Below are 15,430 nucleotides of genomic sequence, written 5' to 3' on the forward strand. Positions count from 1 at the left end.
AAATTTGTTGAAGGTATTTGTTATTTTAAATGTGTATACTTAGTTTGTATATCGTCGACTTAAAATATTTTTTCAATTGTAATTCTACAAGATTGTACAAAGAGAATTACTTTCCTATTCTCCCAATATTGCCTTTGTCGTGTGTTATACTTGAATAACATTTTAATTTAATTTTCTTTTGCCACATTGCATCCTAAATGAATGTGATTATCATTACCATACTTATTATTACCATGTTTCAAAACGAATGTAGGGTTACATCATCAAATGTTATCTGACTTCATTAGTGAATGAATAAATTTAATGTAATGCACGAGCAGCATCTTCTAGAATTGGGAAATTTATTTGGTTATCATTTAATATAATCAGATCATATACAGTCAGCAGCAGAAGTTGCTAAGCGGGCGAAGTGTTCAAAATTACCTTGACGCGTTCTTATTCTCTTAACAATAAAGTCGCGTCAAGATCATTTTGAACGCCTCGCCCGCTTAGCAACTTCTGCTGCTGACTGTACCTTTAGTTCTACTTAAACCGCTTACATAACTGTATAATTTCTAAATTTCATTTTCGGCGTAAAATGCGATTGGAATCAACGAGTAATCGTACATAATAGAAGATTCTTTATTTATTATATATTTATAAAACGCCTGTGTTTAAGTAATACATTCTTAAGTAGGTATACGCCGCCTATGGCCAAACATTATGATTATTATGAAACTGTAAGGGTTTGTTTTTTATTTGAATCTACTCGGTATCCGACAGATCTTTAGATACATTATATAATATCTATAGAATCCCAAAACCTCCCTGGCAACGACAATGCAGTTATTTTTTAGCCACATTGTATATAAAGTAAATATTAATTTTGGAAAAAAAAATCATACTAATCGCAAATAGGCACGTATTTAGTGTAAATCGCCAAATTTCGAAAATTAATCTTCCAATTTCTATGATCTGCCAAAATTTTAGTCTTAAATATCCTCAAACTTTTAGGTGGTTAACAATATTTACCCTACAATACTAAATAAACCAAACTAACAAATAATATGTACATACCTAGGAAACGGGTCTCCTGCTCTGATATAGTGAGTTGGTGCTCAGTGTCGCTCATTTGTGTGAGTTTGCCTGTTTTCTTTAATTCCAATAAATCGTCATTGTAGGGCAAAACGTGTTCATTGACAAATTCATCTGTGACTTCTAGTTCACTCGCTATAGTAAAGCTTTCGCGAACGTTTTGAGTCTTTGGTTGTGTTATTTGAAGATTTTCCTCTTGAAGAAGACAAGTATTGTCTGTGATTATGAGTGGTGCTATTTCGCTAGTTACAACTGTAGGAATTTTACTCGGTGTAGATTGTAGTGTTAATTCGTCTGCGTGTATTTCTGATATATTTTCCGTGCATTCTAAGTGTGATAAGGGAGCCACAGTTTTATCTGCTTTCACTTGTTTACCTTCATGAGGAACGAAGTCTTCTGGAGCGCTTTCATGGGTTACTTCACATATCGTAACACCTTGTGTTGTATTTAAAGATAATGAAGCAGTCTCCATTTGTATTGGTTTTTCAAACGATGTCTCAGTTCCAGTTTCATGTACAATAACATCAGTCTGACTTACAGATTCATTTTCGATTGGTGTTACAGTTATAGTTTTTCCTTCTTGTTTATCTGTACACATTGTTGAAGTATTTTCGCCGATAAAAATGTCTGTTTGTTGTAAAGGTTTAAACTCTAAGAGCTGCCCCACAATCGAACTTATTTTCCTACCTTCTATGGTGATGTCTTCAGATTCTTCGTGTGTAATATTATCGCTAACAATGTAACTTTTGTGTGTTTCTAAATCTGCTGAAGCCTTACCTCTCTCGAATGTAACTGATGAAGGTAAATTAGTTACATTTTCGAATATGGCTGGTTCTGCACTGGTTAACTCTTGCAAAGTGTTTTGACTCGCTATGGCATTTTCATTTTTGTCTTGATGGAATTTAGCAAGGGGTTCGGATTTCTCATTCGCTATTATTTCCGTCTGTTGCAGTGATTTCATTTCTATTATTTGTTTCTCAGCGTACTTACCACATTCTTCCGAAGTTGTGATGATTTCTGGTTGTTCCTCAGCTGTGTTCTCAGATATTATGTAGCTTTTATGTAGTTCGAGCCCAAGTTGAACTTGGGAAGGTTCAGATTCGAAGTTTTCGGACAGGTTTGTAGTACTTTCAAGAATTTCTGGTTGGCTAAACACTATTTCCTTTTTCGTGGTTTGCACTGTTTGGGCTGTTTCTCCCTTAGGATGATATTTATCGAAAGCGTCAGGATTTTCTTCTACTACTACTTCTGTCTGTTCAAGTGGTTTTAATCCGACTATTTCTTGGTCAGCAGTAGATAATTCAGGCGTGAAAGTTGTTTTCATAGTGCTAACGCTTTCAATGACTTGTGCCTGTTCGCTGTAAAGAGCTTCTGTAACTGCTTGAGACTCAGATGCCTTTTCATCTTTGTAAGCCTTACTGCCTAAAAATTCTGTACCCTCTTCAATTGCTGTTATCTCGTTTGTCATTACATGCTGCATTGGTTCTACTTTAACCTGATTTTCTGCGCTTTGTGGAATTTGATCTACTTGTATCGCAATTTCGTTTTCTCCTACTAATGCGTCAGTTACAGTGAGATGTTGTTGAGATTCTATAGACATATTAAGTACTTCTTCACGTGGTTTATTATACTGGGCTAGATCAGAGCCACTTTCTTTAAACAGAACTTCTTGCACTTGGATTGGTATTTTAGCTTCAAAGGATATGTCTGATTGCTTAGATACAGTTTGCAATATATTTTCTAAAGGATAATCATGCTCTCTAATATCGGTTTCGGTTATGGTTATATGTTTTGATGTTTCGAAATTTGATTTACCATGTTCCATTTTATTTAACATTCCTAGATTCAAGTCGTCATCCTTTTCTAATACGACTGTTTCTGTAATGTTTATGTGGTCACCTATTTCTAGATTAATATTAGGACTTTGTTCAACTGCTTTTTTACCCGGTATCAATTCTTCATGTCTTTCTTCAGTTTTCGTTTCTGTGATATAAAGGGGCCTCACAGGTTCTAAAGAAAAATCAAGAATTTCTTTTGTTGTCATTGGCTCGTCATTCTTAATTGCTTCTTCTGTTTCTGTATATTGACATATTTCTATATTTAAATGACGATGTGCGTCCAAATTCACATTATACGTAGCACTTTTAGGAGTTTGGTCAACTTGTAAAATGTTTTCGTTTTCTATTACAGTGGTCTCTGAGATATTTATGTAATCTTCAGGAAGGACAGTCATTCCCGCTTTATGTTTCAAATCTGAACAAAGTGGTAATTCGACTTCAGATTCAATGGGTACGGTTTCATCTATACCTACACTAGAATGTAATTTTACACTGTCGGTTGGTTCTAACTGCTTTTTATGCGGCATTATCTCATTAACAAGTAAAATATCTTCTTTTTCTGTTGGCATCACTTCTGACACGCCTGCACATTGCTTCCCTTCAACTACGGGTTTTACTAATTCAGTTTTTGCAGGTGTTGTTTCGGCAAATGTGTCTTCACTTTCTCCTATAAATGGCTCTAAATTTTGAATGGCTTCTTTCATTCCATGAGTAGTAAGTGCATTTAACATCGTAGTCCCGGAAACGTGAAGTTCTTCTATTTCCTGGTTTACAATAACTTCTGAACTAAATAGTGATTGCTGTTCATCAAACGCTGGTTTAGCAGTAGTCGTAAACATATCCAACATTTTTGACAACTCCGTCTCTTTTTCGTTGACATTGACTTCTGATATTTCTTTTGCAGATATTTCGATAATTTTTTCCGTTGCTGCTTGTTTATGTTCTTTCTGACTGGGTGCTAAATCGGTTTCTTTCTCTGCATGTAATATTTCTAGTCCCTGTAAATGTCTACGTAAGTCATCACTTGTAATTGTTGCTTGAGAGGTTTCTGGTGCTTTTTCTAGTAGATTTTCGGCGGCATTTGTTGATAGCACTTCAGTGTTTACAGTGCTAATTAGAGGCACAAAACCAATAGTAGCATCTTGAGTTGGGACTGAAAACTTTCCGAAAAATTCCTTTTCCTTATCTATCGTTTCAGTACAACTCATTATAAGTGCTTGGGTTTCAGTAATATCTGGTTCAATATTTGATGTAATTGTAGTTCGTTTAGGCAATTCAATCTCCGTTTCGGCTGCAATTATTTCCGTTTGTTCTAATGTATACGATGGGACAGTTGTAACATCTGTTTGCTTGACAGCCATTTTTTCATTTAGGAAATCTTCTGTCTGTTGGTTCAATATAACTTCCTCGGTATGTGCTGCTTTACCATATATTTCATCCATTTTAGGCAAAGCAGTTTTATATCCCATGTCGAGGGTATCAGTACTTTGCAAATTTTCAGATTGTGACAAAGTTTCCGATATCTGTATGCTGTGTCGAGAAGTAAAAGAAACATTGGCGCTTTGCTGATCTGGTGATAAGTTTAATGTCAACAGATTTTCACTTTCGGCAGTAACTTTCTCATCGTATTGTGGTGCTTGGAGGGTTGTCAATGAGACTGCAGATTTTGCCGTATTTCCTTTTTCTTCGGATACTATTATGCCTTCTGACAAATGTACAATTGTTTCTTCTTGAGTAATTGCTTCTTGTGGTATGGCGCCTTGTTTTGCTTTTGCCCAAGCCAAATCACTATTTGTTTCAAAGTTTCTTGCAGCGAGTTCAGGTTTGTTTTCTTCCACCAAAATGGCCTGATTAGAGTCTATACTTATTTTAGCAGATACAGTATTTAGCACAGGAGCTCGCTCAAAAGAACTTTCTTTTTCATTGTAATCCGTTGAAGTTATCTGAAGTTCATTATGTGCTACGTTTTCAATAGTCGCTTGTTTAGATTTTATGTCTATATTTTCACTTTCTGTAAAACCAACGCTAGAGTCAGGTATTAACTCAGAGCTTACAGCTACTGCTCGTAACGATATAACTTGCGACGGGGCGGTAAATACTTCTGGTAAGTCTTTCGATGCATATTCAGTCTCTTTCTCATTTTGATATACTTCTGTGATATTTAATTCCTGGGATGGTATTATTTCGGGAAGTATAGATTGAAGATTGGGTTTCACACTATCTTGCAGATTTGCCTGCGAATCTAACACCTTATTTTCAGAAATCTGCAATGAGCTTAGCATACTGGATGTAAGGCTAGCTGCTTCAAGTTTAGGTGTTAATGATTCCATGTTATCAACAGCTTCTCTTAGAATAGGTTCAGATGTAATAGCAATTTTATGATTCGTCTCTATATCGGGTTTAGCGTATGCATCAAGTTTATCCCTTTTAGAGGATAGTTGATTTTCGGTAACGGTCGAAACTATTTCTGTAACATTTAAACTTTCATTTTCGACAAACGTAGGTACAGCTTTGCTATGGCTGATTTGGTTTTCATCTAACTTGTCTAGTTGTTCTTGGACTGTTGTTTGTAAAATAGTGATTTCTTTATGCAAATCTCTATAAACTTCTGATGCTTTTTCGGTAACGTTAGAAGTCAATGGAATGAAATTAATTTGATCAGCCGTATTTATCTCTTCAGATATAGGTGATTTCAGATGATGAGTAGGCGAAGGTTTCGTAGAACTAACCTCTGGAATTTTATTCAAACTAAGTTTATTCTCAGATTCAGATGACTCATTTTCATATATAGTTAAGGGAATATTAGGGACCACTGATAGCGTGATTATTTCTGATTTTTTTGTTAAGTACTCTTCTGATGTTTCTTGTTCGTGTATTAGGGGGGCTGTTACAATTTTGGCATTTGAAGTAATGACTGTCTCCGTGGCTGATTCATCTTGGACCTTATCCTGCAATTTAAGTTCGCCGATAGAAGTCATCTGCAGAGTTTCAGATGTTATAATTGGTTCGACAGCACGAATATCCATATCTGCTGTAGCAGTATACTTATCATCTTTGATTAAAAGATCTTTTTCACTTTCATTGATTTGAACTTCCTCAACAAAGTTTTTATCTAGTAATGAAATTGAAATGTCAGCATGTGTACCCTGCACAGATTTAGGTTCCTCTAAGTTAATTTCTGATTCATGAATGTTTGTTTCCAAATTAAACTTATGTTGATGTTCCCTCACACCTATATTAGCTTTTTTACTTGGCAAGGGCTCGGGCACAAAATCTGTCTCTTTAATGTGTGAACTTACTATAGATGTATTTAAACTTGTGTGCAAGGATATGTCTTTATCTACTTTAACTGTTGCAGGTAATTCTTTTTTAATGAATTCACCTTCTTTTTCGTGTGTCTCATCAATAGTTACTTGGAAGCTATCTTTAATTGTTACGTCAACATTGGCTTCCTGTGCTGGTGGCAGTTTCAGAGCTTGTAATAACCCTTCCTTTTCTTGAACATCATGTACTTCTGTTAAAATTTGGTTAGATGTTAAAACATCTTTTCGAGCTGTTTCTGTAGGTACTATTAGTTCTGGGTAATATCTTCCAGACTTATCTTCAACGAAAACTTCTCCGACTTGAAGTGATTCATGCAAATTGAAATTAAGCCGAGACGTGGCGGCTTTTTCTGTTGTCTTGCTTTCAATGTCATATTCTTTTAGTTCGTCCGTAATTTCTGTAACGCTTAATCCTAATAAGGGAGAAACTGACACTGCTGCATTTGACTTCTTAATCTCTTGTTTATCGAATGACTCTTCCTTTATGTTCGTTATTTGTTCTGATACGTTTACAGCATCTTTTAATGTAACAGATGGTTTAGCACTACTAAAGCACGTTTCAGCTTTTTGCAGATCGGTCAAGTCCAAATCTGCTTGCACTTCTGTTGTTACTAAACTTTCTATTGGGACAATGTTCTTCACTGCTTTAGCATCGGCTTTAATACGATCTGCTGAGTATTCATCCAGAGAATTGCTGATTTCTATTTCAGTTACTTCTAGTGACTCATTTTCAGGTATAGATGGTTTGACATGAAGTTTGACTTGTTCTTTAACATGCAATGATTCTTCTCTTTCTTCAGCTTGTTGAGATGCGTTAACTATTGGGTAGTTAGTGTCAATTTTAAGGTTAGCCTTAATATTATCGGTTTTTTTGTCTGGTGTTATATGAGATACCTCACTAGCAGGGACTACTTCTATTTTATTTTCATGAATAGCTGTAGCCATCGCAGTTTTGTAGATCATCTCTGCAGTTTCAAGTAAGCCTGCTTCGTCGTCTTCATAAATTTCAACATTTTCTCTAGGATGGACTGTTTTAACTGCTTTTCTTTCTCCAACAATTTCTTCTTCAATGCGTAACTCGGAGATGTTTTTCTGTTTAGTATGCTTTTTGCGTCTGACTTGATCTTTTTCTTTGACATCTGTGAATTATACATTACAGTAGAGTATATTTGTGTTACTTAAGTGCAAGCATTTTGAAATTAAAATTAAATGTGACCTTAGTGGGTGAAGACATGTTTAAAAGAGTGTTAAAAAGCAGTTATTATTCTTGTTAATGTTTTCTGTCAGAGAAAGTAGGTCAGTGTTCTATCTATCTTGTAACTAGTATTAAGCGGTACTTACTTGATATAACTGTAGTTAAATAAATCGTGAACACGAAAGAAGCACACACGTTTGCAAATTGAAAGCTGCACCATTAATAAAAAAGCTGAAAACACATTAATCGAGTGATCGACGTTTTGTAACGTTGCTAATAGTTGTTAACTTTTTATCCGATTGTGGTAAAATGTAAAGTAACATAATGCTGCCATCGAACTAAATTGTTCCATTGTAATACTTGTTTTATACCATAACGACATCGCCGCAGTCGGATAAATTAGCAGTTTGAAGCGTTACAACATTTTTCTTTTAATGTAGATCTCGAAAGGGCTAAAATATTAGTTATTTCTTATTACGCTATTAAAGTAAGCATTAATGTTTAAACACCTAAAATACTTCAAATACTTAGGTTCAAATACTTAAGTTAAAATAATAAACAGCCGCATTTAAGTTAATTTCCAAAACAAGAGTTATAAGCAAAAGTGGTGTATGACATAATCACCACAAAATATAAGCAATTTTCTTTCATTTTCTCAAATTAGTACATACATTGAGTACGTTTGATTGGGCTTACCTTCTTCCTCGACAACCTCCGATGTATCTGATAACAAGAACAATTCGTTAAATTCTATAGCATTATTTTCATGCTAATATCACGGTAACAAATTAGCCAAAAGTTCACTATTTAACTCAATATGTGTAAGTACAAGAATGATCTTTAATGAGTCAAATAGTGAACTTTTGGCAAATTTGTTTGAAGCAAAGGTTTGTTTACATTGATTCTAACAAAAAAAAACAAGAAAAAGTTGTCAAGTAATAATAAACAAATGCATCACATTCTTACTATATGTAGTTAAACCCGCTTGGAAATATTCTGAAAATCTTTAAATCGCGTTTTAAGGTGAGATGCGTTTTAACCGTAAAAAAATGAAAACGAGGTACAGTCGACGTCAAAAATATGTCTAACATTAACAACTTTCAATTTCGCTTCTTGTTAGTCGACCCGTATGTTGCTAAAAACCGGCCAAGTGCGATTCGAAATCGCACACGAAGGGTTCCGTACCTACAATTCCGCAAAGAAACTGCAAAAAAAATCACGTTTGTTGAATGGGAGCCAAACTTAAATATTTATTATATTCTGTTTTTAGTATAGGCATGTTGTTATAGCGGCAACAGAAATACATCATCTGTGAAAATTTCAACTGCCTATTAGCTATCACGGTTCCTGAGATACCGCCTGGTGGCAGACAGACGGACAGAGTCTTAGTAATAGGATCCCGTTTTTACCCTTTGGGTACGGAACCCTAAAAAATGATGTTGCGGTCCCAATTCAGCACTAAACATGGGTTTACCTTGTGCCGTAAAGTCATGCTTATTTAACTTTTGTCAAATGAAGTGTCATAAAGCTACGTTTTTTTTAATTAAGTACTTAATTCGACTGTAAATTATTAAAGATTTAAGTTCCAACCTTTAATAACTTTCATTGTACGACTTTCCGCGACGTGTTCTGCTGAAGACTCCACGATGACCTGTAATTTTAACAATAAGTACATATATTATATTTACAAATGTGTTTTTTGTTAAGGATCAAGGTACTTATATTTTTACAGTAACTGATGATATGAATCTATAACTATAGCGTGAGATGGAATTAGGTACGATTACCTAGTTGTATTCACCTAGTCGACTTACCCAGGCGAGTCTATCAAATTTAATGTCAAACGCCACATTTATTAAAAAAAGGTTGACCCATTATGATATAACATTTCTATCGCCAGAAACAGTAGTTAAAATTTGATGGAATATGAGGGCTTATCTACGTTTGTATTGAAAAATTACATTTAACCGAATTTAATAAAGTAACTGTCTAAAGTCAGCAATTCTTTTCAGGTTCCTTAATATCAGAAAAAGATAATGCAAATAAAACCTTTCAAATAATGATGAAAGTAATAAAACGATATGTGTTGTGTATTATAGACTGAATAATTCATTTTTGTTATGATTTTTTAAGATTTATTCTCAGCCTAAAAGCCAACCGCATTGCATTTAGTTTTAGAATACGCTGACGTGACACAATTTATAACTCTCGTTGCATTGTGGGGACTGCTTCACAATACGCGGTTGTCGCCTGCACTTACCTAAGCGCTGTTTCAGAAACTTTGATTATTTGTCCATCCAAATCCAGCACATCAGAAGTAAACCTGATATAAACCTCAATACAAATATACATGTCCTCCATAAATTAATAATGTGTTAGATGTAAAACTACTCTTATAATTTTTTAGTTACCTCATGTGCTTCTCTTTGTTCCCAAGACCGTGGTTTGAAGTCTTCAGGGTAAAAGTGAGCAATGACCTCTTCGACAGAACTGGCCTTCATTTCCACCATCTTCAGAAAAGCGCGGAAGCCCACCTTTGCGGCAATTACGTCTTCGTCTTGTGTCGTTTCTTCTGTAAGAACTTCTGTAATGAGTGCGCCATGGCCTTGGCGCTCAACCAACTGCACTAAGGCTGATTGGGATTGTGGCACTCGCAGGGCTGGGAAATATTGGGAATCATACAGACTCTCTATTTCTTCAGTCGTGACACCAGTTCTTAGCATATAACCTATTTTTGCGAGTTCTCTCAATGGTGACTCGCCAGGCCCAAACTCCCTGGCATTGATAACTTCAAGTAACTCATTAATCTCCGCTACCATTTTGGAGTCTGACTCAACAGTTTTTATAATTCCTTTTTGTTTCTCAATGGGAGATTTCTCAAAGGATTCGACCGTTTCCTCTTTCTGCTGTTGCGACGATATGAGATGCTCATGTGGTGTTATACCTGGCTTTAGAGTTTCTGATTTGGGTGCAAGCTTTTCTTTTTTGTCAACCTTTTTAAAGGAAGCCACATCGACAGTTTCAACGGGTTCCGCTGAGCTTAATTTAACTGTTACCTTTTCTTTTGCGACTTTTTTAATTGGTTTTGGCTCTTCAATTTCTTGTACTTCCTCTGTGACGGTAGGAGTTGCTTCATCTAAAACTGTTTTCGCTTGTTCTTTTTCTACCACTTCTTTTTCTCGCTTAACCGTTTTTTCTAGTTTGGTTTTTTCTCTTACAGTTTTAGCCTTTTTAATTGTTTCTCCTGCTTTGAATACTTGCAATTTGGCTTTAGTTATTGCCATTCCAATGTCACTGACAGCTTTGCACATATAGGTTCCCTCATTTGTTTTGTTTGCTTTCTTAATTATACACCATGTATGATTATCCACATTGTCTACAGTATATTGCTCATCAGTTCTTATAACTTTATCGTCCTTGTACCATAGAATTTCTGAAATATATTGCTAGTTGAATCGAAAGTATAAACCATACTACTATTATAAATACGAAAGTGTCTGTCTCTCTTCGCGCTTAAACCACTGAGCCGATTCAAACGAAATTTGGTAGGTATAGAGATAGTTTGAGTCCCGAGAAAGGACATAGGGTAGTTTTTATTAATAATCATCATCGTTCCACGCAGACGAAGTCGCGGGCAGAAGCTAGTAACTATATAAATGCGTTTAAAATTGTTTTACAAATTACATATTGTTTGTGCTTCTGAATTAAGTTATTCGGTTTAAATCAAAAATAAAGTGGGCGGTCACAATGTGTAAGAATTAGCTAAGACCCAGAAGCAGTTGTTTTGTTTTTGTCTTTGGAACTCTATACAGGTTTAAAATTGATTGTGGAATTAAATTTGCAAGAGGATAAAGAAGAAGGCACTTTGTACATACAGACAGGCAAATTATAATAAGAAAAGATAATTTCTAACTTTTAGTGGATAAACTATCAACAGACTACACGTTTCAGTATCACTTACCTGGGGCTGGGTTTCCACTATAAATTGCCTCAAACTTTACAGTATCTTCTTCGTGAACACGTTCCCCTAATATTTCTTTTACAAAAGTCGGAACAGATTGAGTAGCTGAAAAATATATATCAAAAATAGGTTTTATGAACATTAACATAATAAGGTAATCGAGCCGGATACGAACACTACATTTTATCTACCCAAATATCATAAACCCTCCATGATGCGTTCAAGAACCATACATTATGAATTATGACCACCATAAAAATAGACTCTTTTGTTAGAACAAATTTCTTATCTGTAAAAATGTTATTATTGCTAAATAATAACATCGATTTCGATAATATTACCTATTTCATTCAAATTTCGAACATCTTTCAAAAACAAAGAATTTTGGTTTAACCCCTATTCTAATATCAGTCGAGATGACGTTTTATTCGAAATGAAATGTCAGTTGCATACAATTGACAAATCTCGCATGTTACTTGGTATCGAACGATATGGCAATCGACCCCAACTCTAGTTTGTCTATGAATTATAAAAAAACTACGGATGCGTGACGTGCGTGAAAAAAGTTTTCATTTGGCGACATTTGACGTACAGTTTATCTTTTAATTAGTTTGTAAGTAAAAAAAATTGTTTTGTTGTTTTTAAAGTAAGTATAGCATGAGATTCGTGTAAAATGTGCGATTAAGATAGATATTTTTCGGAGACGCCACCTCGTATCCGCGAGTTCCGCCAGAGAGCAAAGTGCCCCAATGTCGGCTGTAATATGAGGTTAGTGAATATATCATGGAAGGTTTATAATATGTGCGTAGATAAAGCAGTGTATGTAACTATACATAATTAGGAATTAAACCACTCGTGTGATTCTATTATGAAACTTACTGCGTTCGTTTCATAAACCCACATTCGAGTTTTAATGCCTATCATTATGTAGCAGTCACATAAACTACTATAACATATTATTGGACCACGGTTACGATTATCCATATACATTAATTACTTTTACGTGAAATTTAGGTTTGACACGATAATTTAAAAACATTTTACTTTACAGGTTAGTGAATTTATCATGGAACGTTTATAATATGTGTGTAGATAAAGTAGTGTATGTAACTGTACATAATTAGGCATTAAAACACTCGTGTGATTCTATTATGAGACTTACTGCGTTCGTTTCATAAACCCACATTCGAGTTTTAATGCCTTTCATTATGTAGCAGTCACATAAACTACTATAACTATAACATATTATTGGTCCACGGTTACGATTATCCACATACATTAATTACTTTTACGTGAAATTTAGGTTTGATACGATAATTAAAAAAAAAAATACTACATGTACCAGTTCTATAACAAATACTACGTTGATTGGGTCAATACAGAAACAAGGACTGGAATAATACCTTTCAGTGCAGCTTGTAATTCTTCCATATGTGTCACCCATTCCGGTTTGCGATACTCTTTTGTTCCAATGATACCTATAACCGACAATAATTATATTAGTAGCTGTAAAATTTTATATAAAGTTTCTCTTTTACGAATTTTTCGTAGATTTAAGTCTTTGCTGAAATGTGGTAAAATAGATTCCAGTACCCTTTCACAGCATTACTACTTCGTTTTTGATATTGTAGACTCAGATTAAAAAATAAACGGTAAAGTGTGTATAAAGTGCATAAAGTAGTGTTTATGACAGAATCTATGTATAGAGGTTGAAGGAAATTGATTGTAATGAAAGTAATGTTGCAACACAAGAACTAAAATATAATATTTTAATTTGTATTGGATGTAAGGTACATTTAGAATGGAAAAAGGAGTAAGGGATGGGAAAGTTATAACAATGAAGATTTGATTAGAACTGTGTGCTCGCGATAACTTTTGACAAATTCTTCTGAACCTGTAAACTGAAAATTTAAGCATATATTATAAACAGTGATCATACATTTTCCAGCATTTTTGGTGCAGAAGAGTGGTGTTAACGTATTTGGTATAGATAATTTCAACTGAAATGGTAAATTAAGGTTAATATTAACGTAATTAACGCTAATTAATCATTAATTCATTAGGGTTGAAATTATTTATACCAATTCCGTTAACACCACTCCGCTGCACCAAATCGATTCGCGTGGTGTTAACGGAATCGGTTTAGATAATTTCAACTGAAATGGTAAATTAAGGTTAATATCAACGTAATAAACGCTAATTAATCATTAGGGTTGAAATTATTTATACCAATTCCTAACAACACTTCGTGCACCAAAAATGCTGGAAAATGTACGATCCCTGATTATAAATTAGTAGCTCGGATTTGATTTTCTTAAATAAAATTTGACTAACTCTCGACTGATAGTGCGGCAATGGTTGATGTCACTCCAAGAGGGTTGTATGCTTCAAATTTAATTTCACCCGTATCATCTTGGTAAACCTCGGGAATAATTAAAATTGATGTGCCATCTTCCATTTCTTCAATCTGGTATTCTTGGGAATGAACGATTTCCATCCCGTGTTTCAACCATCTTATCTGCGGCTTCGGATTACCTATAGCTTTTGCCTCTAACCTGTGACAGCGAAAGTAATGTTTGTTTAGAATAGCCTAATAATCATTACCATAGCACACACTTCCTTTCAATTGAAAGCCTTCTGGCACAAATGTTTAAAGCAAATCCTTTAGTTAGAGGCATATATGTCCAAGTATCAGAAAGTCCAGTCAAAGTGTCGTACTGCCATAAGTCCAAGTGTATTATTGTCTTAATACCAGAATGTCTAGGTGTTATAATTATACTGTTATTTTGAGTTTTAGCAAAGAGAATGGAGTGTATAGAGAGTTACTGTCATAGTAAATTATGTTACATTTACTGCCATCTTTCGACAGAAGATTAAAACTGTTAGAACGCCATTTGACTTTGATCCTTATTCTTTCATTGATATGTGTTAATTTGTTAAATATTGAAATTAACGCCATTTACTCGACCGTAGGCCAAAGGTTATGGCGCCATCGCTCAAAAAGGTTGCACCATACCTTTGGCGTCGAGGAAAGAATAAGGATCAAAGTCAAATGGCGTTGTAACAGTTTTAATCTTCTGTCGAAAGATGGCAGTAAATGTAACATAATTTACTTTGACAGTAACTCTTTATACACTCTATTATCTTTGCTAAAACTCAAAAGAACAGTATTATTATAACACCTAGACATTCTGGTATTAAGACAATAATACACTTGGACTTATTGGCAGTACGACACTTTGACTGGACTTTCTGATACTTGGAAATATATGCCTCTAAAGCAGCGGTCGGCAACCAGCGGCCCGCAGGCCGCATGCGGCCCGCGAACCTCTCACTTGCGGCCCGCGAGCCGCCCTGGCTATTTTGTATGTAATATTGACAAACGACTATGTCTGATAAAGTCATTAATATTAACAACGTGCGGCCCGCGTCAACTTCGTTAATAGCTACTATGTGGCCCTTGGTTGCTAAAAGGTTGCCGACCGCTGAATGCATATTTTTTTCTTAAAGAAATAATCTAAATACTTCTTACAACGACTGTCACCACGGGCCGCCATTTGCGAACTAAATAGCTCCGTGGCACAATATTTACGCCCCATCCACCGTGGCACAATATGTGTGGGGTAATTTTACACAGCTAGTTCGTCATCTATGTTTATTTTCAATCGCTGGATCAAAGTCAAATGGCATTCTAACAGTTTTAATCTTCTGACGAAAAATGACAGTAAATTTACTGTGACTACATAATTTACTTTGACAATCCGCCTTTATTTCATATTATCTTTGGTTTTAGTCAAACTGTTATAATGCGCCACTGCCAGAATAATACTATGCCTTATGGGAAACGGTCGAAGAGATAGTTCAGATTCGGAAACCGCTGCCAGCTTTTAGTATGTTGTTGGGCATGGCATTGGGTCTCCAAAACTGCCAGGAGACAGCGGCGCCGGCCATCTACTTCAGCGGAATTACGTCATCAAAATGACTCCCGCTTCGTTGCGAAAATTGCATATTTCACCCAAACTAAGTACGCATACACGTG

General features: G+C 35.1%; 2 protein-coding genes across 11 annotated transcripts in view; one reads left to right on the forward strand and one right to left on the reverse strand.

Moving 5' to 3' along the window:
* LOC134804104 (uncharacterized) overlaps positions 1–15,430 on the forward strand; it is a 450,088-nt gene that overhangs the window by 204,220 nt on the left and 230,438 nt on the right. The window lies entirely within an intron of this gene.
* Positions 1–15,430, reverse strand: part of LOC134804031 (titin) — a 151,530-nt gene that overhangs the window by 50,615 nt on the left and 85,485 nt on the right. For 8 of the 10 annotated variants that reach the window (XM_063776886.1, XM_063776890.1, XM_063776887.1 and 5 more), the window contains exons 26-32: positions 13,726–13,946; positions 12,795–12,869; positions 11,392–11,496; positions 9,842–10,863; positions 9,021–9,081; positions 8,127–8,153; positions 1,057–7,374 (exon numbers count right to left, since the gene is read on the reverse strand). In XM_063776886.1, coding sequence (XP_063632956.1) covers positions 1,057–7,374; positions 8,127–8,153; positions 9,021–9,081; positions 9,842–10,863; positions 11,392–11,496; positions 12,795–12,869; positions 13,726–13,946 — 7,829 coding nt within the window. The remainder of the gene's footprint in view (positions 1–1,056; positions 7,375–8,126; positions 8,154–9,020; positions 9,082–9,841; positions 10,864–11,391; positions 11,497–12,794; positions 12,870–13,725; positions 13,947–15,430) is intronic. The other 2 variants (XM_063776895.1, XM_063776896.1) reach the window with 1 other exon arrangement.

Source organism: Cydia splendana, chromosome Z, assembly GCF_910591565.1.
Source record: "Cydia splendana chromosome Z, ilCydSple1.2, whole genome shotgun sequence".
NCBI lineage: Eukaryota > Metazoa > Arthropoda > Insecta > Lepidoptera > Tortricidae > Cydia > Cydia splendana.